We start from the raw sequence: 27889 nt of genomic DNA, 5'->3' as shown, positions 1-27889 counted from the left end.
GTCCCTCCTTCATATGTAATGCTGGGCCTAGCATGTATTCCTGCCCCTCCGACAATGAAAGAACTGTTGTTGCCTTGTTCTCCCAGTCCTTCTCTTCCCAGCTGCTGCTTAGAGGAGATAAGGAAGATAGGTCTGCCTAGGTAGAATTTTTAGCGATGACTTTTGGTCCCCTTGCCCAGCTGCAGAGGGTTTCCACTAGTGCTTTTAGCTATAGTTTCTGTTGCTCTCCCCTCTGCAGATTAAGGGTTTTGATTTGTAGAGGAAATAGGGAAGATGGTTTGTGACTGCGCTTCCCCTACATAGCCAGTGCTGCAGGGGAAAACTTTTATAGGATTTTTCTCAACCTTTTCTGTAAGCACCTGGTGGGTTTCCTAGAAGAAAATCCTGCTAGAAAGTACAAACCTCCCTATTTCAGGAGATTCATATTTTTACAGTAGCCTACATTCTACCTTTAGCAATTTATTAAGGACTTTTCATTGAAGCTTCTTACCAGTCCTCAGTAGCTTATGTCCCAGGTAAGCAAATGTCAGGGTTCTGTTTCTCTAGGCACCTGTCTCTATCCAGATTTTGGGTACTTGATTGATCTGGGACCTCAGTTCTATGGTGGACTTGTCTGTTTAATTTGCAGTTTGTCTAGATTTTTTTCTTGTTGTAAAGGTGGGAGTATGCTATTTCTATATTTCTCCAGAAAGAGCTGAAACTGGAAGTTTTAAAGTCTTTATTTTTATAGCACTTTTCTTTTTCTTTTTGACTTAGGAAGCAGAAATTCATTATGAAGAGCAGATTGGTAAAATTATTGTGGAGACACAGGAACTTAAATGGCAAAAGGTGAGTAATATGATTAGGCTTTGTGTCCCCAGCCAAATCTCATCTTGAATTGTAATCCCCATAACCCCCACGTGTCAAGGGAGAGACAAGGTGGAGGTAATTGAATCATTTGGGCAGTTTCCCCATGCTGTTCTCCTGATAGTTCTCATGAGATCTAATGGTTTTATAAGGGGCTCTTCCCTCTTCGCTCAGCACTTCTCCTTTCTGTCACCTTGTAAAGAAGGTGCCTTGCTTCCCCTTCGCCTTCCATCATGATTGTAAGTTTCCTGAGGCCTCCGCAGACATGCTGAACTGTGAGTCAATTAAACCTCTTTCCTTTATAAATTACCCAGTCTTGGGCAGTTCTTTGTAGCAGTTTGAAAGCTAACTTTCAAAGTGAGTACTTTTTTTCTCTCAGATTAGTATTTATAGCATCTATTTTAAAATGTATTCTAATCCTTATTGCCAAGTTAATTTTTAAATTTTCTAACATATTCAGGTGTTAGTGGATTATTTTAAATAAAATCTCAAGAAAATTCCAACTAAAACTGTTGGTAACATTTAGGCTTCCAGAAAACTGAGAATAAGAATTTTGTTCAGGCTTTTTGATACGGCACTGTGAATAACTCTGAAAACTATTTTACATCTGAGAAACACATTGTGTGTTATAGGGGACTGAGAATATTTTGAAAACAATGAAACCTCATAACTCGTACCTTATTTTTCCAGGGTGTTATTACATAATGTAACCAAATATTAAAAAATAGTAGCAGCTCTTATTTTCTCCATAGCTTTATCTGTATTGAAGCATTTATGATAGTGCTTCTCATGCTGTTCCATCAGAGTAATCTTAACAACTAAAACCTGAAAGTGTAATTATGCTGATTTCTGTTCTCATTGTTTGGTAATATTGAAACAGGAGTTGGGGGTAACATCAGAATCAGGAGTCAGGTGATAGTGGATAGACCAAACTAGAAATAATTGGAATTTCGAGGCTAGACAGATCCAAAGGTTGTGCAGACTGTGGGAGTAAAATCAGGGTTGAATTATATGAAGGACAAGTCTGAAACAGACCTATCTGTGGAGGGAAAGAATATGGAGGGAAAGAGTAGGTAAATACTAAGTACAACTAATTTCAAGCAGATTTTAAAATGTAAAGTTATATCTTGTTTTTGCATAGAGCTAACAGCATAAAGTTATCACAGTCCCTAAGGTAAGTTTAATGAACCCAATTTAATGACCAACTGCAGTGGCTCACGCCTGTAATCCCAGCACTTTGGTAGGCCAAGGCAGGAGGGTTACTTGAAGCCAGGAGTTCAAGACCAGCCTGGGCAACATAGTGAGACCTTGTCTCTATTAAAAAATACATATATCAGCAGGACATGGTGGTGTGTGCCTGTAGTCCTAGCTCCTCGGGAGCCTGAGGTGGGAGGATCACTTGAGCCCAGGAATTTGAGGCTGTAGTGAGCTATGTTTGCGCCACTGCACTCCAGCCTGGGTGCAGAGCGAGGCTCTGTCTCTAAAAATAAATAAATAAATCCAATTTAAAATGTCAAGAACATATTTTTGGTACTTAAGCTTATTCTAAGGTTTATGTGGAAATAAACATACAAGAGTGGCTGGGAAATTTAAAAAGAAGGGAATGAAATAGTCATACTTGATTCTTAAACATAATATAAAGCTGTCATAATTAAAATAGCTTGGTGCAGTATACATAGTTATTTAGTAGAACACAACAGAATCTAGAAATAGATCCAAATACATAAGATAATTTAGTGAATGTTAACGGTGGCCTTTAAATCAGTGGGGAATAACGGATTATTCAAGAAATGGTATTAGAGCTGGATTCCATCTGAAGAAAAAGCCAGATTCCTACCTTTACCAACTTTTAGAAAAACAAGAACTTTCATATGTTGTTAGCAGTGTAAATTAGAACTGCCTGGTTGCATTCCCTCAAATCACCAAACAACTTGTTAATAAAGCAGGTGTGTTTATTGAAACTCATTGCAGTAAGTGAAAACACTACTTTTACAGAGTCTTAGTATTTCAAAAGGTGCAAATCTTTTTGCACTTTTTTCAAAGTATTGGACTATGTAGAGGGTTATAGGGTCTAGGTGCAAGCAGATTTAGGCAGATCTTTTAAGGGAGGATATTGATGGGGATTGGGCAAATTTTGTAATGCAGTATTTTAGGATTGTAAATGTGGCAACATTGAAGCTCTTGAAGCTACTCTTGAGAATAAATAGTTGTTTGATAAACCAGATGTTTACCCAAATAAACTATTGTCTCAGATAAGTTGTTTTGCAGCAGTTGCCTGAAACAAACAGTGATATAATTTATTGGTTTTTATAGTCTTATATTTACTGGGCAAAGGTTTCCTGGAACAAAAAACTAAGTTGTGTTGACACAGGTATTCTCAGTTCTTACTCTGAATATCTCTGTTATATTGATGCAGGTGGTTTTAGTTCTCAGTCCCCTTTTGCTTCTTCAACCTGAGCTGGAAAATAAAATAAACTATTATTATTTAGGATGTGATCAATCAAGATTTATGCTGCTTGATGAAGAGTCATGATGGCATGTAGGTGGTTTCTGGTGGTGTGTGTGTGTGTGTGTGCGTGTGTATCAGTTTTTCCTTTTGTTGGATCACTTTATAGGACAGTGGCTATGCAACAGTACTTAAGATTCCAGAAGTTACACTTCTGAACACACCAATGTGGAAAAACACTAAAGAAAAGTTTATTATCAGAACTTGTAGGTCACTTTAAAGCCAGCAGCTAGGAATACCTATATTAAACCAAGAGAACAGAGGCCATCCCCAAATCAAACATTTCCATTAGTAATTGGACTCACACCATAGAGTGGCCAAGAATGTAGGGAGCAATATTAAGGATAAGGACCTTTGAAATCATCATGGTTAATAAATAATATGTTTTTACTCACTTAAGGGGCTGGATTAAGAAAGGGGAAAGAAAGTACCTCAGAAAATAAAGAACAAAAGCCTGCAAATAAAAGCATTGCAATCTTTAGCTCTGATTATCTAGGTAGGGTGTTAGCAAGCTTTTTTTGTAAAGAGCCACATAGTAAATATTTCAGGCTTTGTGGACGGTATGGTCTCTGTCACAACCATTCAACTTTGTTATAGTGTAAAAGCAGCCATGGACAGTACTTACGTGAATCAGTGTGGCTATGTTCCTATAAAATGTTATGGACACTAAGATTTATATTTTATACAATATTCAGGTGATTTGAAATGTTTTTTTTTATTTTTCTTTTTAACCCATTAAAAATATAAAAACCATTCCTGGCTCACTGGCCATATAAAAACAGACTCTGTAGGTCTTGGGTAGAGGCTGTCTTGATCCACACCTCTTGAATGGTAGCTGTTTCTTTCTGAATATGTCTGCTTCTGAAGCTTTCTCAAGACTCCTTAGATTTAAATTTCTTGATGGAATGGCATTCCATGTATTAGTGAAACCTAGTGTCTGTTCATCTGGGAGACATGAATTCAAGGATCTATTCCCCAGGGGTTAGCTACTGTGCTGGCAGTTCTTGGTAGGATTATTTCCAACATGGTTTCAGGATGTTTGTTTTTTCTCTCTGAGGTCATTTCTAGAAGACACTACCTCTGAGCTTTTGGTCATATAGAAGAAAAGCAACTGTTATCTGTTTGTGATAAGACTCTGAAACAGATTACATTAGTCCCTTGGAGTATTTTGCCACATTTGTCTGAAGTAAAGAAATGTTCAAAATCAGGGGAGAAGTAGCCAACTTCATAGGGCAAACTCTTAACAAGTTTATATGGTAAAAGCCAATGAATATAGGGGAGTATGGACTTCATGGTGTTATGAGTTAGAGGTAACCTTCTTGGTCATGGAAGTTTAAGAGTGTCAGATACAGTGTGCCATTAGTCCTCTCTACTTTTCTTCAAGTTTGAAGATGATGGGGGCAATGAATTTCTAAATAAATGACAAGGTTTTGCAAAGTTCTGTAATGACAGTCCCAGTAAAATGAGTAACCCTGTCCCTGGAGATAGATCCTCAGGTTGGAAACACAAAATCAAGTAATTTGTTTTTCTACTCACAGAACTGTAGCTCTCTGGCAAGAAGTTTTAGTTCATCCTGAGAAGATGGAAGCAATGATGAACATACTCAGAACCTGTTCTAGGGGTTAATTTTAGGAAATCCATTTGAAAGTGTTTATAGGGACCCTAAGGCTTGGATTTACAAGGATAACAGTTTTACCAAGACAGTGCTAATGACAGCTGTACACCACAGACATCCTCAGCAATTTTAGTAAAATTTCACCACCAATGCTGATTGAATATAATGTTCAGTTTGTCCTTGCTCTGAGGGGTAATTTCCTATAAAATTTTTACAAAGTTCCATTGAGGTCCTCTGGTGCCACCAAGTGTCTGTCCTGAAAGTGTCCTGAAAGAGATTTTCTTTTTGTAATTTATTATCACATTTTTTCTTCAGACTCTGGAGCCAGTTGTAGGCATTCCAAAATAGCCTTTTTAAATTTCTTCAAAGATTTGGCTTTTTGGATATCATGGGGGCCGGGACTGACTGTATGTCATAAAGATTAGCTAGGATATTTCCTCTAGCCTTAACGTTATCCCTTTCAGTGTGGCTTTATGATAACCATCCCCTAAGGAAGCATTAGAACACTTAAAATGGTTGACTACTTGAAATTGGGATTCCTACTGAGATCAGAAACCATAATTATTTTTACAGTATTCCAAAATCATGGACTACACCAAAGGCATAGCTGCTATTAATGTTAACTCTCTGATGTCTTGACAACTGGCAAGCTTTGCTGAGTAGAATAAGTTCTGTCATCTGGGCTGGTTTAACCTCTGGTAAGGAGTCATGATTTAGGGGTCAGTTGAGACTGTTGCAATATATCCTGCCTGATATTTTTTCCATTTCACTTTCAAAAAATGACCTATCAACAAACAAGATTACATGTAAATTTAATCTGGGGGGAGTTTCTAATAAATCTGTCTGAAGCACAGTTATTGCTTAGACAGAGACTGAATCGTCATGGATTTTCCTTTCTTTGGGTAATGGAAAAACAATACCAGCCTTCTTGTTAAACTTGTCTATGAGTAACACTTATTAGAAATAGAGATCAAAGAGATATACTTTATATAGGTAGTTATTGATTATCAAAATATTTCTTGAAAGAAAGTTTGGTAGGTCCTCTGTTCAATCCCCATCTCTTTACTACATTAGTGTATTTTTTCATTAAGATATAAAAGCATTTTAACCTGTTTCTATTCAAGCATTTATATATGCTATATATAAAATGAACAGTGTATATATACATATTTATAATGAATAACATAAAAAGTAAATTAGTATATACATGTACATATATGTAAGCTTAGGTAAGATTATATGACAGACTTATTGGCAATTTTAGGGGGCAATTATCAAATAGTATTATTGTATAGTTTGTGCAGATTAAAAATTAAAGAGAAATAAGCAATGAGTTTTTCTTTTTCAGTTTTCATGCCTCTTTATTTTTTATTTAGATTTTTATTTTAATTGAAAAATAAATATTGTATATATGGGCTACAATGTGATGTTTTGATATACCTGTGTATGTATATGTTGTGGAATGGTTATATCAAACTAATTAACATATCCATCACTTCAATGCTTATTTTTTATAGTGAGAATATTTAAAATCTACTTCTACGAATTTTGAAATATACATTATTATTAACTATGCTTACTACATGCTGTTCAGTAGATCTCAAACTTATTCTTTCCATCTAACTGGAACTTTGTACCCTTGATCAACATCTCCCTTCCCTCCACCCCAGGCCTCCACCTCCCTAGCTTCTTGTAACCACTATTCTACTCTCAACTTGTATAAGTTTGACTTTTTTAGGTTCCATATATAAGTGAGATCATGTGGTATTTGTCTTCCTGTTAGTAGACTTTTAGGTATTATAGCACTGGGTGGAAATGTGTGGGGGAGAAAGTAATAAAAGTTCATAGGAGGTGAACCTGCTTGCTGAGAGATGTGTTTTTAGTAAATAACAAGGATTGCGCAGCATGAGGTATCATGAAGTCTAAATAAATCCTTAAACCACATTAGTAGAAGCCTCTACTAGTTTGACAGCTGCTAATACTGCCCTTGATAAGGAGCTGGCTTTTGCCACTAGGTCTGAGGGAAGACTGTAATAAACAATTAGACCCTGATGACTCCCATGGTGTTCTGTTAGAGCATTAAGGGCTTGTCTGCACTGCTGAGGTACAAATAGGTAGAAAGCTTTATGACAATCGGAAGACCCAGAAAGGGGCGCTGTTAAAGTTTTTGTTTTTGTTTTTTTCAATAGGTTTTTAGGGAGCAGGTAGTGTTTAGTTACATGAATAAGTTCTTTAGTGGTCATTTCCAAGATTTTGGTGCACCCATCACCCGAACAGTCTACACTGTACCCAGTGTGTATTCTTTTATCCCTCACCCCTCTCTCAGCCTTTTGCCTGATTCCCCAAAGTCCAATGTATTATTCTTAGGCCTTTGTGTGCTCATAGCTTAGCTCCCTCTTATGAGTGAGAACATATGATATTTGGCATAAAGTCTCCAGTTTCATCCAGGTTGCTGTGAATGCCATTATTGCATTCCTTTTCATGTCTAAGTAGTATTCTGTGGTATGTGTATACCATATTTTCTTTATCTACTTGTTGATTGATGGGCATTTGGACTGGTTCCATATTTTTGCAGTTGCAAATTGTGCTGCTATAAACATGGATGTACAAGTATTTTTTTTGTATAATGACTTCTTTTCCTCTGGGTTGATACCTAGTAATGGGGTTGCTGGATCAAATAGTAGATCTACTTTTAGTTTTTTAAGGAATATCCACACTATTTTCCATTGTGGTTGTACTAGTTTACATTCCTACAAGCAGTGTAAAAGTGTTCCATTTTACCACCTCCACACCAACATCTATTATTTTTTGATTATGGCCATTCTTGCAGGAGTAAGGTGGTATCACATTGTGGTTTTGATTTGCATTTCCCTGATCATTACTGATGTTGAGCATTTTCCCATATGCTTGTTGGCCATTTGTATATCTTTTTTTTAAGACTCTGGATATTGTTCTTTGTCAGATGTATAGATTGTGAAGATTTTCTCCCACTCTGTGGGTTGTCTGTTAACTCTGCTGATTATTTCTTTTGCTGTGCAGAATCTTTTTAGTTTAATTAAGTCCCATCTATTCATCTTCATTTTTGTTGCATTTGCTTTGGGTTCTTGGTCATGAGATAGATGGCAACACAATAATAGTGGGGGACTTTAATACTCCACTGACAGTGCTAGACAGATCATCCAGACAGAAAGTCAACAAAGAAACAATGGACTTAAACTATACCCTAGAACAAATGGACTTATCATATATTTATAGAACATTCTACCCAACAACTGCAGAATATGCATTCTGTTAATCAGTACATGGAACATTCTCCAGGAAAGACCATATGATAGGCCACAAAACAAGTCTTAGTAAGTTTAAGAAAATCAAAATTATATTAAGTACTCTCTCAGACCACAGTGGAATAAAATTGGAAATCAACTCCAAAAGGAACCCTCAAAACCATACAAATACGTGGAAATTAAATAACCGGCTCCTGAATGATCATTGGGTCAACAATGAAATCAAGATGGAAATTTAAAAATTCTTTGAACTGAATGAAGTTAGTGACACAACCTATCAAAACCTCTGGGATACAGCAAAAGTGGTACTAAGAGGAAACTTCATAGCATTAAATGCCTGTATCAAAAAGTCTGAAAGAGCACATACAGACAATCTAAGGTCACACTTCACAGAACTGGAGAAACAAGAACAATCCAAACCCAGCAGAGGAAAAGAAATAACAAAGATCAGAACAGAACTAAGTGAAATTGAAACAAGAAAAACAATACAAAAGATAAAAGAAACAAAAAGCTGATTCTTTGGAAAGATAAATAAAATTGATTAGTGAGATTAACCAAGAAAAGAGAGACGATCCAAATAAGCTCGACTAGAAATGAAACAGGGGATGCTACAACTGATACCACAGAAATACAAAAGATTATTCAAGGCTGCTATGAACACCTTTATGTGCATAAACTAGAAAACTTAGAGGAGACGGATAAATTCCTGGAAATATACAAACCTGCTAGATTAAACCAGGAAGATATAGAAACTCTGAACAGACCAATAACAAGCGGTGAGATTGAAGTGGTAATAAAAAAATTATCAACCAAAAATGTCTAGGACCAGACGGATTCACAGCTGAATTCTGTCAGACATTCAAAGTATTGGTACCAATCCTGCTGACACTATTTCAAAAGAGAAAGAGGGAATCCTCCCTTAATCATTCTGTGAAGCCAGTATCATCCTAATACCAAAACCAGGCAAGGACATAACAACAACAACAAAAAAAACCTACAGACCAATATCCCTGATGAACATAGATGCAGAAATCCTCAACAAAATACTAGCTATCCAAATCCAACAGCAGGCTGTGCATGGTGGCTCACACCTGTAATCCCAGCACCTTGGGAGGCTAAGGTGGTGGATCACCTGAGGTCAGGAGATCAAGACAAGCCTGAATAACATGGCAACACCCCATCTCTACTGAAAATACAACAATTAGCCAGGCTTGGTGGCAGGCGCCTGCAGCCCCAGCTACTCAGGAGGCTGAGACAGGAATTGCTTGAACCTGGGAGGTGGAGGTTGCAGTGAGCCAAGATCACATTACTCCACTCTAGCCTGGGCAACAGAGTAAGACTCCATCTCAAAAACAAACAAAAAAAACCACAAATCCAACAGCATATCAAAAAGATAATCCACCATGATCAAGTAGGTTTCATACAAGGAATGCAGAGATGGTTTAACAGACGTAAGTCAATAAATGTCATATATCACGTAAACAGAATTTAAAAGAAAAATCACGTGATCATCTCAGTAGACACAGAAAAAGTATTTGGCAAAATCCAGCATCCCTTTATGATTAAAACCCTCAGCAAAATCATCATAGAAGGGACATAACTTAAGGTAATAAAAGCCATCTATGACAAACCCACAGCCAACATTATATGGGGAGAAGTTGAAAACATTCCCTCTGAGAACTGGAACAAGACAAGGATGCCCACTTTCACCACTTCTATTCAACATAGTACTAGAAGTCCTAGCCAGAGCAATCAGACAAAAGAAAGAAAGGGCATACAAATTGGTAAAGAGAAAGTCAAACTGTCGCTGTTTGTGGATAGTATGATCATATACCTAGAAAACCCTAAAGACTCATCCAAAAAGCTCCTAGAACTGGCAAATCAATTCAACAAAGTTTCAGGATACAAAATTAATGTACACAAATCAGTAGCTCTGCTTTACACCAGTAGCAATCAAGCTGAGAATCAAATTAAAAACTCAACCCCTTTTACAATAACTGCAAAACAAACAACAACCAAAAAAAATAGGAATATACCTAACCAAGGAGATGGAAGACCTCTACAAGGAAAACTACAAAACATCACTGAAAGAAATCACAGATGACGTAAACAAATGGAAACACATCCCATGCTCATGGATAACTGGAATCAATATTGTGAAAATGACCGTATTGCCAAAAGCATCCACAAATTCAATGCAATTTCCATAAAAATACCAGCATTATTCTTCACAGAACTAGAAAAACTAATTTTAAAACTCATATGGAACCAAAAAAGAGCCTGCATAGCCAAAGCAAGACTAAGCAAAAAGAACAAATCTGGAGACATCACATTACCTGACTTCAAACTATTCTACAAGGCCATAGTCACCAAAACAGCATGATACTGGTATAAAAATAGGCACATAGATCAATGGAACAGAATAGAGAACCCAGAAATAAACCCAAATACTTACAGCCAACTGATCTCTGACAAAGCAAATGAAAACATAAAGTGAAGAAAGGACATCCTTTTCAACAAGTGGTGCTGGGATAATTGGCAAGCCACATGTAAAAGAATGAAGCTAGAACCTCATCTCTCACCTTAACAAAAATCAACTCAAGATGGATCAAAGGCTTAAATCTAAGACCTGAAGCCATACAAATTCTAGAATAACCATAAAAATTCTGGAAAAACCCTTCTAGACATTGGCTTAGGCAAAGACTTCATGACAAGAACCCAAAGTTATTTTTAAGCCACAAAATTCTTGTTCATGTTTACGTTCCTGAGGGAGATGTTCCATTATTGAGCACGTAAGTTATATAGAGGTGGGGTGATTTCAGAAATGTTTGGAACCTGTTGTCTGAAGCAGCCAGTGAAACCCAGAAAAATTCTTAATTGTCTCTTAGTAACTAGCCTTGGAAAGTATTGAATGGTTTATAATTCATCAGGAGTGATACATTTACCACCTTGAGATTAATCATACCGTAAATAATGTGCTTTGTTCTGACAAACTTCTAAACTTTTTTTGGAATTTTCATGACCTTGCTAAAAGAGTAAGTTGATAAATGGAATCAATCTTACAACTCTCCACATCTTTAGAACGTCGAAAAAACTTGTCCCCATATTATACAAGTGTAGTGTTACAGGGAAATTTAATATCCTTAAGGTTCCTCAGTAAATCCCTGAGGCATCACTATCCAGGTAAATTTTTGACTTTCCCAGGAAAAAAACAAATAGATGTTGACTATCTTGATCTAAAGGGACACTATAGAAAGCACAACATGTATCTATAGTGGTTAAAAAAAAAAAGTAACTTCGGGTAGCACTGAAGATAACATAGTACTTGGGCTCAGTAATACAAAGAAGTGGGTAAAATGTTTATTTTATTTATGGTCTTAAGGTCTTGAACAAATCTTTATCCTCATTCATTGGGTTTTTTGACTGGGAAACAACAGTGTTTAAAGACTGACTCATTTTTACTGTGACTATTTTTATACCAGTCATACTTCATAAGTTATGACTCATCTTTTCTCTATTAGGCCTTTGGACTATTGGCTTTAGTTCTTCTTTAGCATCTGGTTTTAGAGGTATTTTGTAAACTTAGGTAGAGGTTTAGATGGGTGGATCTGAACCTTACTGCCAATATCAGTAAAACTTTTTTCCCACAAAGTGCTACTTCATGGAGATCTTCAATTTGGTTTGATCATACATAAAGTTACCAGTAAGTCAACATCCAAATTAGCTATGATCTGATTATGAACAGGAAAGTCATCAGGGATCTGAGGGGGAAAAAAAAGGAAAATACAAACAGGAGAGAACTTAATTTTGCAATTCTGTTTACATAATAGATCCCTATCTTTTAATTTGATGGGGATGTTGTTGTAAAGGAAAATAATATTTCTCATTTGGGGAACCGAAGTTAGCAGTTAACAGGCTGAAACAGGGAGAATATCTGTGGATTATTTGAGATACCCCTATCTGTGTAGCTCATTGACTTCAAGGGGGAGGTTACTTTTAATATTTAGAGAAATTTCTCTTTGCAAGTTTGAGAATAAAATGAGAAGTTGAATACACGATTTCTCCCCATAGCAGTGTCATTGATTTGCCCACTGATTTTTTTCCTTTATTTTCTTAGCTAGACCACGACAATTATTTTTCTAATGTACTTTCTGCATATAAGTATTTATACATGTCTTTACCAAGAGGCACTCTCCTCTAGTGCTTGATGACCGCAGTGGGAACATTTAGTTATTTTATTTGTGAAGCCATTAGTTTATTTTATTTGTGTTCTAAGCCTTTTTTTTGAAGATGTCGATTTGGAGATCTAGTAGTAGAGCTATTTCCCATTACAAATTTGTTACATATTAAATTCCCTGGTTCTGTATTTAAGGCTATTCACAAAAATTGAGGAAAGAGCTGGAAGTCAACATCTTCAGAATCTACTCCTCAAGGAACCTATCCCTGAAGTCTCCAGTGGACTCATTCTTTCCTTCCTTCCTTGCAGATGTGGTTAGAGTCACCTTTATTTTCACAGGAAGAACTTTGGGGATAGCCCCTGAAAGATTTAGTCAAACATCTACAGTTTTTCTAAATCTGCCTGGTTTCCTAAATGGTTTGAGACTTCCTAAGTCATTCTTGGGATGTTCTCACTTTGCCTTTTTCATTCTTTTTTTTTTTTTCAGCTGATATAGATCTGGGTACAGACAGTATTATTTTTTAAAATTAGCTATGGGAATTAAAATATTTTTAATTACTAACTGCAGAAAAACAAAGTTGTATGAGAATAAAAATGTAATCATGGCATACCATGTGGCTCAATATTGCATAATAATTACATAGTCATAACAGTGTAAATGCTGACTATCAATTTAAGCCCATTTTGATATAACTCTGTTGGAAGAATAGAGGAGGAGCTGTGGGATAATAGCTGTATGAGAAAGTTAAACTTCCAACTATCATAATAGTGTCACAGGATCGTTTGGGTGTCACTTCACAAGCCAGAAAGCTCTGTGGCTAGCAGTGCGTCTGCTTGAGTTTTGCTCGCACCCGCTGGACTTGTTCCATTCACTTGACCTGGCAGGCTGCACTCGGCTTGCGATACTGGCCCAGATCCCATGCCTGCCAAGAGCAAGCCAGGCACACAGTGGCGAGGGGTGTGTGAGCGAGTGAGCGTGGGGTCCGGCTGCTGCACATAGCCAAGCATGCTGGCTGCTGCGGCAGGGCAGCCAGCTCTGTGTGAGGCTGTGACTGGACCAGACGTACTGCAAGTGGCTTCCACTGCAGGCACCAGTGTCTGGATGAGGGGAATGTGGTGGTGCCCAAAAGCTTGGAGATGCTAGGAACCACAGAGCCCAAAAGAGGGTGTTACCACCACTCACAGCTCTCGCTTGGGGAGCCCTGAGGTCTGGGCTTGCAGAAAGGCTCCAGCTCTTCTCTTCCTCTAGTCACCTGCAGTGTGGCAAGCAGTGTGGTGTGTTTTAGCCTGTTTGTGTTACAGCTATTTCAGTCCTGCTGCCCTGCTTCAGCCCACGACTCCTGGGCTGGCCTAGCCCCACCGCTGTTTCCCGTTGAATGGTGCAGCCACCCAGCACTGGCAGAGGCTGGGAGAGCTATAGTGTTACAGCCCCTTTAGCTCCCACTTGCAGCTTGGCAAGCCCACCAGGAAAGTGTTACAGCTTCTTTTGCTCCTGCCATCTGGTGGGTTCTGAGTTCTTGTCCCATGTCCAGGAAGAATGAGGTTACACTGACAACTAGAGGGTTAGCAAGGCAGAGAAGAGCTTCACTGGGTGACCAAACAGCTCTCAGTGGAGAGGAGACCTGAAGTGGGCAGCTCCTTTCTGCAGGCAGGTAGTGCAGATGAGTGTCTGAGTCTGGCTGAGTCCAGGGTTTTTATTGCCTCAGAGTGGAGGAAGTGTGTGTTTACTGGCCTATGGGTGGGCCCAGAAAATACCACTTGATTGGCCAAAGGGATCAAGGAAGTTCTCACTCCTCTGCCACCACTTCACCCAAAACTGACAGCCCTGGTCCCCAGGCTTCAGGCCATCCCTGGCTTGAAGGTGGGTTTTCACTGGGGACATCCCTTCCTGCCAGAAGCACCTCCTGTCACCATCAGCATGCTGTCTGTAGTGCCCAGGCTGTCCATCCCAAGGGGCACCTGCGGGCCCACGCTGAGCCACCCTCAGCCCTCTGGCCTCCCTCCTGTGCTCATTAGTGCCCTAAGTTTCACCTTCAGAAGCAGCTTCCAGAGGGGGCCAAGGCAGCCAGGGTCTGGCATGTCAGCGCTGCCCCGAGTGTGCACATACCTGTCCTGGTTGCAACATTGCCCAGGCTCGGCTATCAGGACATGTCCACAACTTTGCTCCACAGTGGAGCAGACATGGAGAGCAGGGAGAGGTCAGGGAGTGGAAACAGGTACTTTAAGCTTCAGCTTCAAGGGGGCTTCCCCTACCTGCCTGCCACCACACAGAGAATGCAGAGTGCAGGGATACCTGGGTTTAGAGCTGTGGCTGGGCAGCTGTAGCTGCACCTGGGAGCACGGGCTCCTGCCCCACCAACTTAGTAGGGCACAGGGCTCCTGCTGGGATCACCTGTTCCCAGCCCCCACTGACTTCGCAGAGCCGTAGCCTTGGCCGCACCTCCCTTGCTGCAGCTGGCATCCTCACAGTGGTGGCACCAGATGGGCCACTGTTCTCATCAATAAGAGGTCACAAGATAAACTTTTAAAATTGCTAACTGAATGTATTATTTAGAAATCTGGAGCAAACAACAGAAAAATTTGAAAGTGGTTGCCACTTTTAGACTTAATTTTTAAATGATGAGAATTATTAACTTTGATAAAAATAGAAGAAGAATGTTAAAGTCATCTAGAATAGAAAGAACAGAACATGCAACTTCCACCAAAAAGGTGGGAGAAGGAGAAAAAAAGAAATGGAATCATATGTAGATTTTTTCCAGAAATTCTCTTGTGGTAGTTTTGGTTTGTGAAAAATTATTCCAGTGAACTTAAAGGTGTATATGTTGCCAGGTAAGCATTTCTGCTTAGATGATAAAACTGGTTTTTGTTGTTGTTGTTGTTGTTGTCATTGTTTTTGAAACTCTAACAGTCTGCTTGTATACTAGGACTGTTAATTTGTTAATTTTAATTACTTTTGGTTAAAAGATATTTTTCTTGAAGAAAGCTTTGGAGCAAATAATATCCAAAGTTTAAAAATTTTAGAAGCAATGTTTTTTTTTTTCATGAAAAAAGCAACAGGAAGCAACAATTTTTATATGATGATTCTATGACAATTAAAAAATTATAAAATTGGGCTGGGTACAGTGGCTCATGCCTGTAATCCCAGCATTTTGGGAGGCCGAAGTGGTGGGTCACTTGAGTCCAGGAGTTTGAGACTAGCCTGGGCAACATGGCAAAACCCTGTCTTTACAAAAAGTGCAAAAATTAGCTGGGCATGGTGGCAGACATCTGTAATCCCAGCTACTGGAGAGGCTGAGGCGGGAGAATCACCCGAGCCCGGGAAGGTTGAGGCTGCAGTGTGCTGTGATTGTGCCACTGCATTCCAGCCTGGGCAACAGAGTGAGACCCTGTCTCAAAAAATAATCATAAAATTGGTTTAAAGTTGCATTCCAGGAACACAAAATAATACATGTAGAAGTTATGGTTGACTTTAAATTGTGAACCTAGTTAAGATTTAAAGCTGAAAGAGAGTTGCTAGAATTTGTGTTTTAACTTGTCATAATTTTTAAAACAGGAAACTCTTCAGAATCAAAAGGAAGCATTGGCAGAGCAACACAAGGAAGCGATGGCAGTTTTTAAAAAGCAGGTAATTTCACAGGGATAGACAAACACTACCATTTTAAATATTGCATTTCCTCCCCCTCCCATGAATATTATGGCAAGCTGTTCTCTATAGTCACCAAAGACAAAAAGGAGAACAAGGTATTATGGGAAGTAGGAAATGAATAAAATCATTTTTAATCACAACTGACAATAGAATGTAAAGTAGTAGCATAAATTTGTTGAGGGAAATTGGGAAAACTGTTTTCTTGGAGATGGAGATATATTTTCATCTGTCCTGAATAATTTAGGTGAATGGGATGTGTGTGTTGTTGTTCTTTCTCTCCCCTTTCCTTTCTTTTATTAGAACTTCCTAGGCTCTTGCCTCTTCCATAGTACCCCTTTACCCAAGTAGAGTTATAATGTTATGATCAAAATCTGAGATGCAAGTAGGGAGATGACAAGCATTAGAAGAGATGATTATTATGCACTGCAGCCTCCATAAATATCAATCATCGGTAACTAAGACATAGTAGTAAAAAAATGAGAAAAAAAATCAAATGAATCCTTGTACATACCTTCAGCTCATTTGAATTCTGTAGCTTTTCTTGACTAAAATTTCTCTTCAGTTCCTACTAAGAGAATATTATAATAGTTTGAGAAAATGTGCTCATGTAAAATATCCTCTGAAAGTTTCCTTATCTCTATCTCACATCATTATTTTTTCTTCCTTTTTCCTTTCCTATTTTTATCTTCATCTTTATAATACAAGTGTGTGTAGATGTGTTAATTTTTTTAAGCAAATGACAGACTTTCTTCCTTTAATCTGAGATAGGCCTAACCAAGGTTATGGGAGTTTTAACTGAAGGTTAAGGAAGCAAAAGCCAAAAGTGTAGCATAGTATTCTCTAGGAAAGAGCAAGTCCACATCTCTGCTGTGACAAAGGACTTTGGGCAAGATAAGGATACTCAGATATCTGAAGGGTAGAGGAGAAAGTGCTCTTGGGTTCTTTGTTTTTTTCTTTGTGTTTGTGTGTGCTTTTTAAAAGAAGGGGATCTTGAATGTGAGGAGTGTGAAAAAGGAAATAGGGAAGTTCCAAAGAAAAATTTCATTTCTTGAAAATTTTGCCTAATACCCTTATGTTTCTTAGAATATTTCGTAATTTTCCTTTGGTGTGTGTACTTTAGTTTTCCTGTTTTAAAATGTCATTATTTTTATTTATTTATTTATTTAGAGATAGTCTTGCCCTGTAGCCCAGGCTGGAGTGCAGTAGCATGATCTCAGCTCACTGCAATCTCCAACTCCAGGGCTCAAACGATCCTCCCACCTCCCAAGTAGCTGGGACTACAGGTGCTTAAAAAAATTTTTTTTTAAAAGTTTTTTGTCAAGGAAGTCTCACTACATTGCCCAGGCTGGTCTCAAACTCTTGGGCTCAAGCAATTCTCTTGCCTCAGCTTCCCAAAGTATTGGGATTACAGGCATGAACTACCATGCCTGGCCTTTAAAATGTCATTATTTTTTAAAACAGGTCATAATTTGTTAGGCTGCACATGAGTTAAAAAAATTATTGAACATAAATACTGTCAATGATAATACAAATGATACTGATTTACAAAATTGTACCTTTGGAAAATGATACAAGCTGTGATTTAGGAGTGGATGGCAAAATATTCAGATATTTAAGAAAAATTTCTGGAGGAAAAAAACAAAACTTTCAAAGATAATTGGTGTCTCTAATCAGTGTGATTAAATTGCTAATTTTGAACTGGATGTGGTGGTGTGTGCTCTAGTCTCAGCTACTTGGGAGACCGAGGCGGGAAGATCCCTTGAGCCCTGGAGTTGGAGTATAGCCTGGGCAACATAGCAAGACCTCATCTCAAATAAATAAATAAATAGTTCATTTACTTTAGTGACTGGATTTTTCTCATTTTATATCATTATTATTTATTTTCTGAATCTGAAAATAACATATTCACATTATTTCCATTTCAAACAATATAGATGTGTAAAGTGTTTCTTTAGTCTCAGTGACCAGTATAGATCACTGTTAACAGTGATCCCTTTATTTTAATTTTTAAAATTGTTTATCAGTTGCAGATGAAGATGTGTGCCCTGGAAGAAGAAAAGGTATTTATAATTTTTAAAAAATTTTCTGTCTATTAAAAAGTATTTATTTTTACAAAATAATTTAAAACATAGCTAGATGCCTTTTATTATCCATTGTTTACCGTAAGAGAAAAGAGCATTAGTAACAAACTAATGGAGATGGTTAACTGCTTAAAATCTTAGAAAGGACCCAAGATAATCACGTTACTTCACTTCCATCATTTACAGTTCAGAATATAGAGGCCTAACAAGATTAAATGACTTGCCAAAGGTCTCACTTTGAAGTGGCAAAATTGGGACTAGAACCCAGACTTCTTCAGGCCCCAAATTAATGTTCTTCCCATTCCACTGCAGTGTTTCTATTAACCATGATATGTTTTTAGTGCTTTTTCAATGGAACTACTGTCTTTAAAAAATATGGAAATGACTTGCAACTGGGTGCAGACCAACTGGCAAAGGGGATAAAGCTCCAACAAACCTAGAAATTTATCTGATGCTAAATATTTTCTCTAGCTATTTAATAGTTAATACATTTTTTATTATATCAATGAACATACCATTAATAATAATCACTTATGGTTTATTTTTAGCCAAAGGTCTTCTGTAAAAAATTCTCCCATATTTTTATATTCATTAGATAAATACCACCTGTATCTTATTAATTAGAATATATTTATTCTAGTTGTATGAATTAAATAATTATAAAATGTCTGCAAGTTCTCAGGTAGGATGCTCTACTGATAAAATGATTCGTCATTATAATAAGACATTCTATTTCATGATAATTGTAACCATATAAAGGCCTTATTGTAATTTTATATTTTGAAATCATTAGAAATGTAATTTGTAGTACAGATAGAAGGTTAAAGCCTGTGAAATATTTGGTTTAAAGTAGAGATTTTGGTTCTTTATATATATATATATATATATTTTTTTTTTTTATTTAAGTTCTAGGGTACATGTGCACAACATGCAGGTTTGTTACATATACATACATGTGCCATGTTGGTGTGTTGCACCCATTAACTCGTCATTAACATTAGGTATATCTCCTAATGCTATCCCTCCCCGCTCTCCCCACCCCACAACAGGCCCCAGTGTGTGATGTTCCCCTTCTGTGTCCAAGTGGTCTCATTGTTCAGTTCTCACCTATGAGTAAGAACATGCAGTGTTTGGTTTTTTGTCCTTGCGATAGTTTGCTGAGAATGATGGTTTCCAGCTTCATCCATGCCCCTACAAAGGACATGAACTCATCCTTTTTTATGGCTGCATAGTATTCCATGGTGTATATGTGCCACATTTTCTTAATCCAGTTTATCATTGAGATTTTGGTTCTTGAGCTCTTATATTTTACCCTTTGTATTATTATTTACATTGGAAAGTATTGAAATACAGTTTTTTACTTAAAGGGTTCTTGAGCTCTTATATTTTACCCTTTGTATTATTATTTACATTGGAAAGTATTGAAATACAGTTTTTCACTTAAAGGGAAAATATCAACTTGCTACAGAAATAAAGGAAAAAGAAATAGAAGGATTGAAGGAAACATTAAAAGCACTACAGGTAAAAATAACTACATATTGTTTAAAAAGTAGTTTGGTATTTTAGCATTGTATCAGTAAAATGCCTTTAGATATGTAAGCTACAAAGCAAATCTGACAAAAGTTTATATCTAATATATTACATAATTTAATACTTTTTCCTGAGAGCCTTGTTTTAAATTTAGTTTTGCTTTACCATATTTTATTTTAAAAAGAAATATTAAAATAATTTTTAGTATATCTTATTAATATAGTTAAATAGATACATTTTTAACATTTTATACATAAGGAAAATGAGTAAGGCATATATATTGTGACTGATTTACCCATGGTCCTTAAAAATTAAAATAGCATTGAATTTTTGCTATGTGCTAAGTACTGTGCTTATTTTCTGCAAATACAAAAACTAAGAAAACATTACCTTTGCCCTTAGGTTGTTCATAGTCTCTTAGAGAATACAGAAGTATTTAACTAATGATGATTCATTCAATATATATTGAGGGTCTACTATGTGCAAGCACTTTTCTCAGCATTGAGGATACAGCAATGATAAACAAGACAAAAATCTCTGCCCTTGTGAAGCTTAGTCTAGTGGGGAAGACAAAAAGTAAAATGAAGTAACTAGTGAAATAATGATTGTTGGGAAGACGATATTCATGCCATTTCAAACAGATAACATTAATTACAAAGAGCAAAATATATTTTTACATTAGAATGATCCTGAAGGTCACCACTTTAATCAAGTGATCGAGTCTAGCAATGTTAATAATGAAACAGCTTTTCCGTGGATCCACTGTTATTATGCAATAAGGAGGACCGAACTTCACCGATGTAATTTTCTTGCCAAAAATATTTGAAATCTAATTATGGTGAAAACAATTAGACACAATCACAATGTGCGGCACATTCTATAAGACATCTAGGCTGGACTCAAAAAAACTTCAGTGTTGGCTGGGCGTGGTGGCTCATGCCTGTAATCCTAGCACTTTGGGAGGCCGAGGCGGGTGGATCACGAGGTCAGGAGATCGAGACCATCCTGGCTAACACGGTGAAACCCCATCTCTACTAAAAATAAAAAAAATTAGCGGGGCGTGGTGGCGGGCACCTGTAGTCCCAGCTACTCAGGAGGCTGAGGCGGGAGAATGGCGTGAACCTGGGAAGCGCAGCTTGCAGTGAGCCGAGATCTCACCACTGCACTCCAGCCTGGGCGACAGAGCGAGACTCCGTCTCAAAAAAAAAAATCAGTGTTAAACAAGGAAACAACAGACACTGGGGCCTACTTGAGCGTGGAGGATGGGAGGAAGGTGAGGATCAAAAAAAGACCTATTGGGTTCTGTGCTTATTACCTGGGTGATGAAATCATCTGTACAACCAACCCCCGTGACATGCAATTTACCTATATAACAGACCTGCATATGTACCCCTGAACCTGAAAGTTAAAACCAAAACAAAAAAAACTTCAGTGTCATGAAAAAAGAAAGGGGAGCTACTTTTGATTAAAATAATAAAGATAGACCAAGGTAGCAGATTACTCAAAGTCAGGAGTTGGAGACCAGCCTGGCCAACATGGTGAAACCCCGTCTCTACTAAAAATACAAAAATTAGCCACACATGGTGGCGGGCGCCTCTAGTCCCAGCTGCTCAGGAGGCTGAGGCAGGAGAATCGCTTGAATCTGGGAGGCAGAGGTTGCAGTGAGCGGAGATTACGTCAATGCACTCCAGCCTGGGCGACAGAGCAAGACTCCATCTCAAAAAAAAAAAAAAAGAGGGGAGGAGCCAAGATGGCCGAATAGGAGCAGCTCCGGTCTACAGCTCCCAGCGTGAGCGACGCAGAAGACAGGTGATTTCTGCATTTCCATCTGAGGTACCGGGTTCATCTCACTAGGGAGTGCCAGACAGTGGGTGCAGGCCAGTGGGTGCGCGCACCGTGCGCGAGCCGAAGCAGGGCGAGGCATTGCCTCACCTGGGAAGCGCAAGGGGTCAGGGAGTTCCCTTTCCGAGTCAAAGAAAGGGGTGACGGACGCACTTGGAAAATCGGGTCACTCCCACCCGAATATCGCGCTTTTCAGACCGGCTTAAAAAACGGCGCACCACGAGACTATATCCCACACCTGGCTCGGAGGGTCCTACGCCCACGGAGTCTCGCTGATTGCTAGCACAGCAGTCTGAGATCAAACTGCAAGGCGGCAGCGAGGCTGGGGGAGGGGCGCCCGCCATTGCCCAGGCTTGCTTAGGTAAACAAAGCAGCCGGGAAGCTCGAACTGGGTGGAGCCCACCACAGCTCAAGGAGGCTTGCCTGTCTCTGTAGGCTCCACCTCTGGGGGCAGGGCACAGACAAACAAAAAGACAGCAGTAACCTCTGCAGACTTAAATGTCCCTGTCTGACAGCTTTGAAGAGAGCAGTGGTTCTCCCAGCACGCAGCTGGAGATCTGAGAACGGGCAGACTGCCTCCTCAAGTGGGTCCCTGACCCCTGACCCCCGAGCAGCCCAACTGGGAGGCACCCCCAAGCAGGGGCACACTGACACCTCACACGGCAGGGTATTCCAACAGACCTGCAGCTGAGGGTCCTGTCTGTTAGAAGGAAAACTAACAAACAGAAAGGACATCCACACCAAAAACCCATCTGTACATCACCATCATCAAAGACCAAAAGTAGATAAAACCACAAAGATGGGGAAAAAACAGAACAGAAAAACTGGAAACTCTAAAACGCAGAGCACCTCTCCTCCTCCAAAGGAACGCAGTTCCTCACCAGCAACGGAACAAAGCTGGATGGAGAATGATTTTGACGAGCTGAGAGAAGAAGGCCTCAGACGATCAAATTACTCTGAGCTACGGGAGGACATTCAAACCAAAGGCAAAGAAGTTGAAAACGTTGAAAAAAATTTAGAAGAATGTATAACTAGAATAACCAATACAGAGAAGTGCTTAAAGGAGCTGATGGAGCTGAAAACCAAGGCTCGAGAACTACGTGAAGAATGCAGAAGCCTCAGGAGCCGATGCGGTCAACTGGAAGAAAGGGTATCAGCAATGGAAGATGAAATGAATGAAATGAAGCGAGAAGGGAAGTCTAGAGAAAAAAGAATAAAAAGAAATGAGCAAAGCCTCCAAGAAATATGGGACTATGTGAAAAGACCAAATCTATGTCTGATTGGTGTACCTGAAAGTGATGCGGAGAATGGAACCAAGTTGGAAAACACTCTGCAGGATATTATTCAGGAGAACTTCCCCAATCTAGCAAGGCAGGCCAACATTCAGATTCAGGAAATACAGAGAACGCCACAAAGATACTCCTCGAGAAGAGCAACTCCAAGACACATAATTGTCAGATTCACCAAAGTTGAAATGAAGGAAAAAATCTTAAGGGCAGCCAGAGAGAAAGGTCAGGTTACCCTCAAAGGGAAGCCCATCAGACTAACAGCGGATTTCTCGGCAGAAACCCTACAAGCCAGAAGAGAGTGGGGGCCAATATTCAACATTCTTAAAAAAAAGAATTTTCAACCCAGAATTTCATATCCAGCCAAACTAAGCTTCATAAGTGAAGGAGGAATAAAATACTTTACAGACAAGCAAATGCTGAGAGATTTTGTCACCACCAGGCCTGCCCTAAAAGAGCTCCTGAAGGAAGCGCTAAACATGGAAAGGAACAACTGGTACCAGCCGCTGCAAAATCATGCCAAAATGTAAAGACCATCGAGACTAGGAAGAAACTGCATCAACTAATGAGCAAAATCACCAGCTAACATCATAATGACAGGATCAAATTCACATATAACAATATTAACTTTAAATGTAAATGGACTAAATTCTCCAATTAAAAGACACAGACTGGCAAGTTGGATAAAGAGTCAAGACCCATCAGTGTGCTGTATTCAGGAAACCCATCTCACATGCAGAGACACACATAGGCTCAAAATAAAAGGATGGAGGAAGATCTACCAAGCAAATGGAAAACAAAAAAAGGCAGGGGTTGCAATCCTAGTCTCTGATGAAACAGACTTTAAACCAACAAAGATCAAAAGAGACAAAGAAGGCCATTACATAATGGTAAAGGGATCAATTCAACAAGAGGAGCTAACTATCCTAAATATATATGCACCCAATACAGGAGCACCCAGATTCATAAAGCAAGTCCTGAGTGACCTACAAAGAGACTTAGACTCCCACACATTAATAATGGGAGACTTTAACACCCCACTGTCAACATTAGACAGATCAACGAGACAGAAAGTCAACAAGGATACCCAGGAATTGAACTCAGCTCTGCACCAAGCGGACCTAATAGACATCTACAGAACTCTCCACCCCAAATCAGCAGAATATACATTTTTTTCAGTACCACACCACACCTATTCCAAAATTGACCACATAGTTGGAAGTAAAGCTCTCCTCAGCAAATGTAAAAGAATAGAAATTATAACAAACTATCTCTCAGACCACAGTGCAATCAAACTAGAACTCAGGATTAAAAATCTCACTCAAAGCCGCTCAACTACATGGAAACTGAACAACCTGCTCCTGAATGACTACTGGGTACATAACGAAATGAAGGCAGAAATAAAGATGTTCTTTGAAACCAACGAGAACAAAGACACAACATACCAGAATCTCTGGGATGCATTCAAAGCAGTGTGTAGAGGGAAATTTATAGCACTAAATGCCCACAAGAGAAAGCAGGAAAGATCCAAAATTGACACCCTAACATCACAATTAAAAGAACTAGAAAAGCAAGAGCAAACACATTCAAAAGCTAGCAGAAGGCAAGAAATAACTAAAATCAGAGCAGAACTGAAGGAAATAGAGACACAAAAAACCCTTCAAAAAATCAATGAATCCAGGAGCTGGTTTTTTGAAAGGATCAACAAAATTGATAGACCGCTAGCAAGACTAATAAAGAAAAAAAGAGAGAAGAATCAAATAGACACAATAAAAAATGATAAAGGGGATATCACCACCGATCCCACAGAAATACAAACTACCATCAGAGAATACTACAAACACCTCTACGCAAATAAGCTAGAAAATCTAGAAGAAATGGATACATTCCTCGAGACATACACTCTCCCAAGCTAAACCAGGAAGAAGTTGAATCTCTGAATAGACCAATAACAGGAGCTGAAATTGTGGCAATAATCAATAGTTTACCAATCAAAAAGAGTCCAGGACCAGATGGATTCACAGCCAAATTCTACCAGAGGTACAAGGAGGAACTGGTACCATTCCTTCTGAAACTATTCCAATCAATAGAAAAAGAGGGAATCCTCCCTAACTCATTTTATGAGGCCAGCATCATTCTGATACCAAAGCCTGGCAGAGACACAACCAAAAAAGAATTTTAGACCAATATCCTTGATGAACATTGATGCAAAAATCCTCAATAAAATACTGGCAAACCGAATCCAGCAGCACATCAAAAAGCTTATCCACCATGATCAAGTGGGCTTCATCCCTGGAATGCAAGGCTGGTTCAATATACGCAAATCAATAAATGTAATCCAGCATATAAACAGAGCCAAAGACAAAAACCACATGATTATCTCAATAGATGCAGAAAAAGCCTTTGACAAAATTCAACAACCCTTCATGCTAAAAACTCTCAATAAATTAGGTATTGATGGGACGTATTTCAAAATAATAAGAGCTATCTATGACAAACCCACAGCCAATATCACACTGAATGGGCAAAAACTGGAAGCATTCCCTTTGAAAACTGGCACAAGACAGGGATGCCCTATCTCACCGCTCCTATTCAACATAGTGTTGGAAGTTCTGGCCAGGGCAATCAGGCAGGAGAAGGAAATAAAGGGTATTCAATTAGGAAAAGAGGAAGTCAAATTGTCCCTGTTTGCAGACGACATGATTGTATATCTAGAAAACCCCATTGTCTCAGCCCAAAATCTCCTTAAGCTGATAAGCAACTTCAGCAAAGTCTCAGGATACAAAATCAATGTACAAAAATCACAAGCATTCTTATACACCAACAACAGACAAACAGAGAGCCAAATCATGAGTGAACTCCCATTCACAGTTGCTTCAAAGAGAATAAAATACCTAGGAATCCAACTTACAAGGGATGTGAAGGACCTCTTCAAGGAGAACTACAAACCACTGCTCAAGGAAATAAAAGAGGATACAAACAAATGGAAGAACATTCCATGCTCATGGGTAGGAAGAATCAATATCGTGAAAATGGCCATACTGCCCAAGGTCATTTACAGATTCAATGCCATCCCCATCAAGCTACCAATGACTTTCTTCACAGAATTGGAAAAAACTACTTTAAAGTTCATATGGAACCAAAAAAGAGCCCGCATCGCCAAGTCAATCCTAAGCCAAAAGAACAAAGCTGGAGGCATCACACTACCTGACTTCAAACTATACTACAAGGCTACAGTAACCAAAACAGCATGGTACTGGTACCAAAACAGAGATATAGATCAATGGAACAGAACAGAGCCCTCAGAAATAACGCCACATACCTACAACTATCTGATCTTTGACAAACCTGAGAAAAACAAGCAATGGGGAAAGGATTCCCTATTTAATAAATGGTGCTGGGAAAACTGGCTAGCCATATGTAGAAAGCTGAAACTGGATCCCTTCCTTACACCTTATACAAAAATCAATTCAAGATGGATTAAAGATTTAAACGTTAGACCTAAAACCATAAAAACCCTAGAAGAAAACCTAGGCATTACCATTCAGGACATAGGCGTGGGCAAGGACTTCGTGTCCAAAACACCAAAAGCAATGGCAACAAAAGCCAAAATTGACAAATGGGATCTAATTAAACTAAAGAGCTTCTGCACAGCAAAAGAAACTACCATCAGAGTGAACAGGCAACCTACAACATGGGAGAAAATTTTCGCAACCTACTCATCTGACAAAGGGCTAATATCCAGAATCTACAATGAACTCAAACAAATTTACAAGAAAAAAACAAACAACCCCATCAAAAAGTGGGCAAAAGACATGAACAGACACTTCTCAAAAGAAGACATTTATGCAGCCAAAAAACACATGAAAAAATGCTCATCATCCCTGGCCATCAGAGAAATGCAAATCAAAACCACTATGAGATATCATCTCACACCAGTTAGAATGGCAATCATTAAAAAGTCAGGAAACAACAGGTGCTGGAGAGGATGTGGAGAAATAGGAACACTTTTACACTGTTGGTGGGACTGTAAACTAGTTCAACCATTGTGGAAGTCAGTGTGGCGATTCCTCAGGGATCTAGAACTAGAAATACCATTTGACCCAGCCATCCCATTACTGGGTATATACCCAAAGGACTATAAATCATGCTGCTATAAAGACACATGCACACGTATGTTTATTGTGGCATTATTCACAATAGCAAAGACTTGGAACCAACCCAAATGTCCAACAATGATAGACTGGATTAAGAAAATGTGGCGCATATACACCATGGAATACTATGCAGCCATAAAAAATGATGAGTTCATGTCCTTTGTAGGGACATGGATGAAATTGGAAACCATCATTCTCAGTAAAGTATCGCAAGAACAAAAAACCAAACACCGCATATTCTCACTCATAGGTGGGAATTGAACAATGAGATCACATGGACGCAGGAAGGGGAATATCACCCTCTGGGGACCTTTGTGGGGTGGGGGGAGGGATAGCATTGGGAGATATACCTAATGCTAGATGACGAGTTAGTGGGTGCAGCGCACCAGCATGGCACATGTATACATATGTAACTAACCTGCACAATGTGCACATGTACCCTAAAACTTAAAGTATAATAAAAAAAAAAAAGAATAAACAGATATAACAACCAAGTGCTGTAATATGTGAACTTTCATTGGATCCTGGGTCAAGAATAAAACCAGCCATAAAAAATTGGAGAGGACAATTGGGATATTTGAATATGACCATATATTAGATTATGTTATTGAATTATTATACTAGGTATAATAATATAATGATATCATAGGTATAATATTATGATCATATGAAAGAAAGTTCTTATTCTTAGAAAATGTATGATGAAGTATTTAGGGTGAATCACCTATTAGCTGCAACTTACTTTCAGATAGTTCAGAAAAAAACAAAAAGTATGTGTATGTATAAACACAAAGAAAAGTATGGAAAAATGTTAACATACATCCTAGGCTAGGTGTGGTGGCTCACGCTTGTAATCCCAGCACTTTGGGAGGCTGAGACTGGAGGATTGTGTAAACCCATGAGTTCGAGACCAGCCTGG

At 38.6% G+C, this 27889-nt stretch overlaps 1 protein-coding gene across 2 annotated transcripts in view; it reads left to right on the top strand.

Moving 5' to 3' along the window:
• Positions 1-27889, top strand: part of CCDC73 (coiled-coil domain containing 73) — a 234870-nt gene that overhangs the window by 111502 nt on the left and 95479 nt on the right. For both annotated transcript variants that reach the window (XM_055356532.2, XM_055356533.2), the window contains 4 exons: positions 757-828; positions 15982-16053; positions 18099-18134; positions 19602-19676. In XM_055356532.2, the coding sequence (XP_055212507.1) occupies positions 757-828; positions 15982-16053; positions 18099-18134; positions 19602-19676 (255 nt within the window). The remainder of the gene's footprint in view (positions 1-756; positions 829-15981; positions 16054-18098; positions 18135-19601; positions 19677-27889) is intronic.

This window comes from Gorilla gorilla, chromosome 9 (genome assembly GCF_029281585.2).
Source record: "Gorilla gorilla gorilla isolate KB3781 chromosome 9, NHGRI_mGorGor1-v2.1_pri, whole genome shotgun sequence".
NCBI classification, from domain to species: Eukaryota; Metazoa; Chordata; class Mammalia; order Primates; family Hominidae; genus Gorilla; species Gorilla gorilla.
The sequence above is the reverse complement of the archived record's forward strand: the minus strand, read 5'-3'. Positions and strand labels throughout refer to the sequence as shown.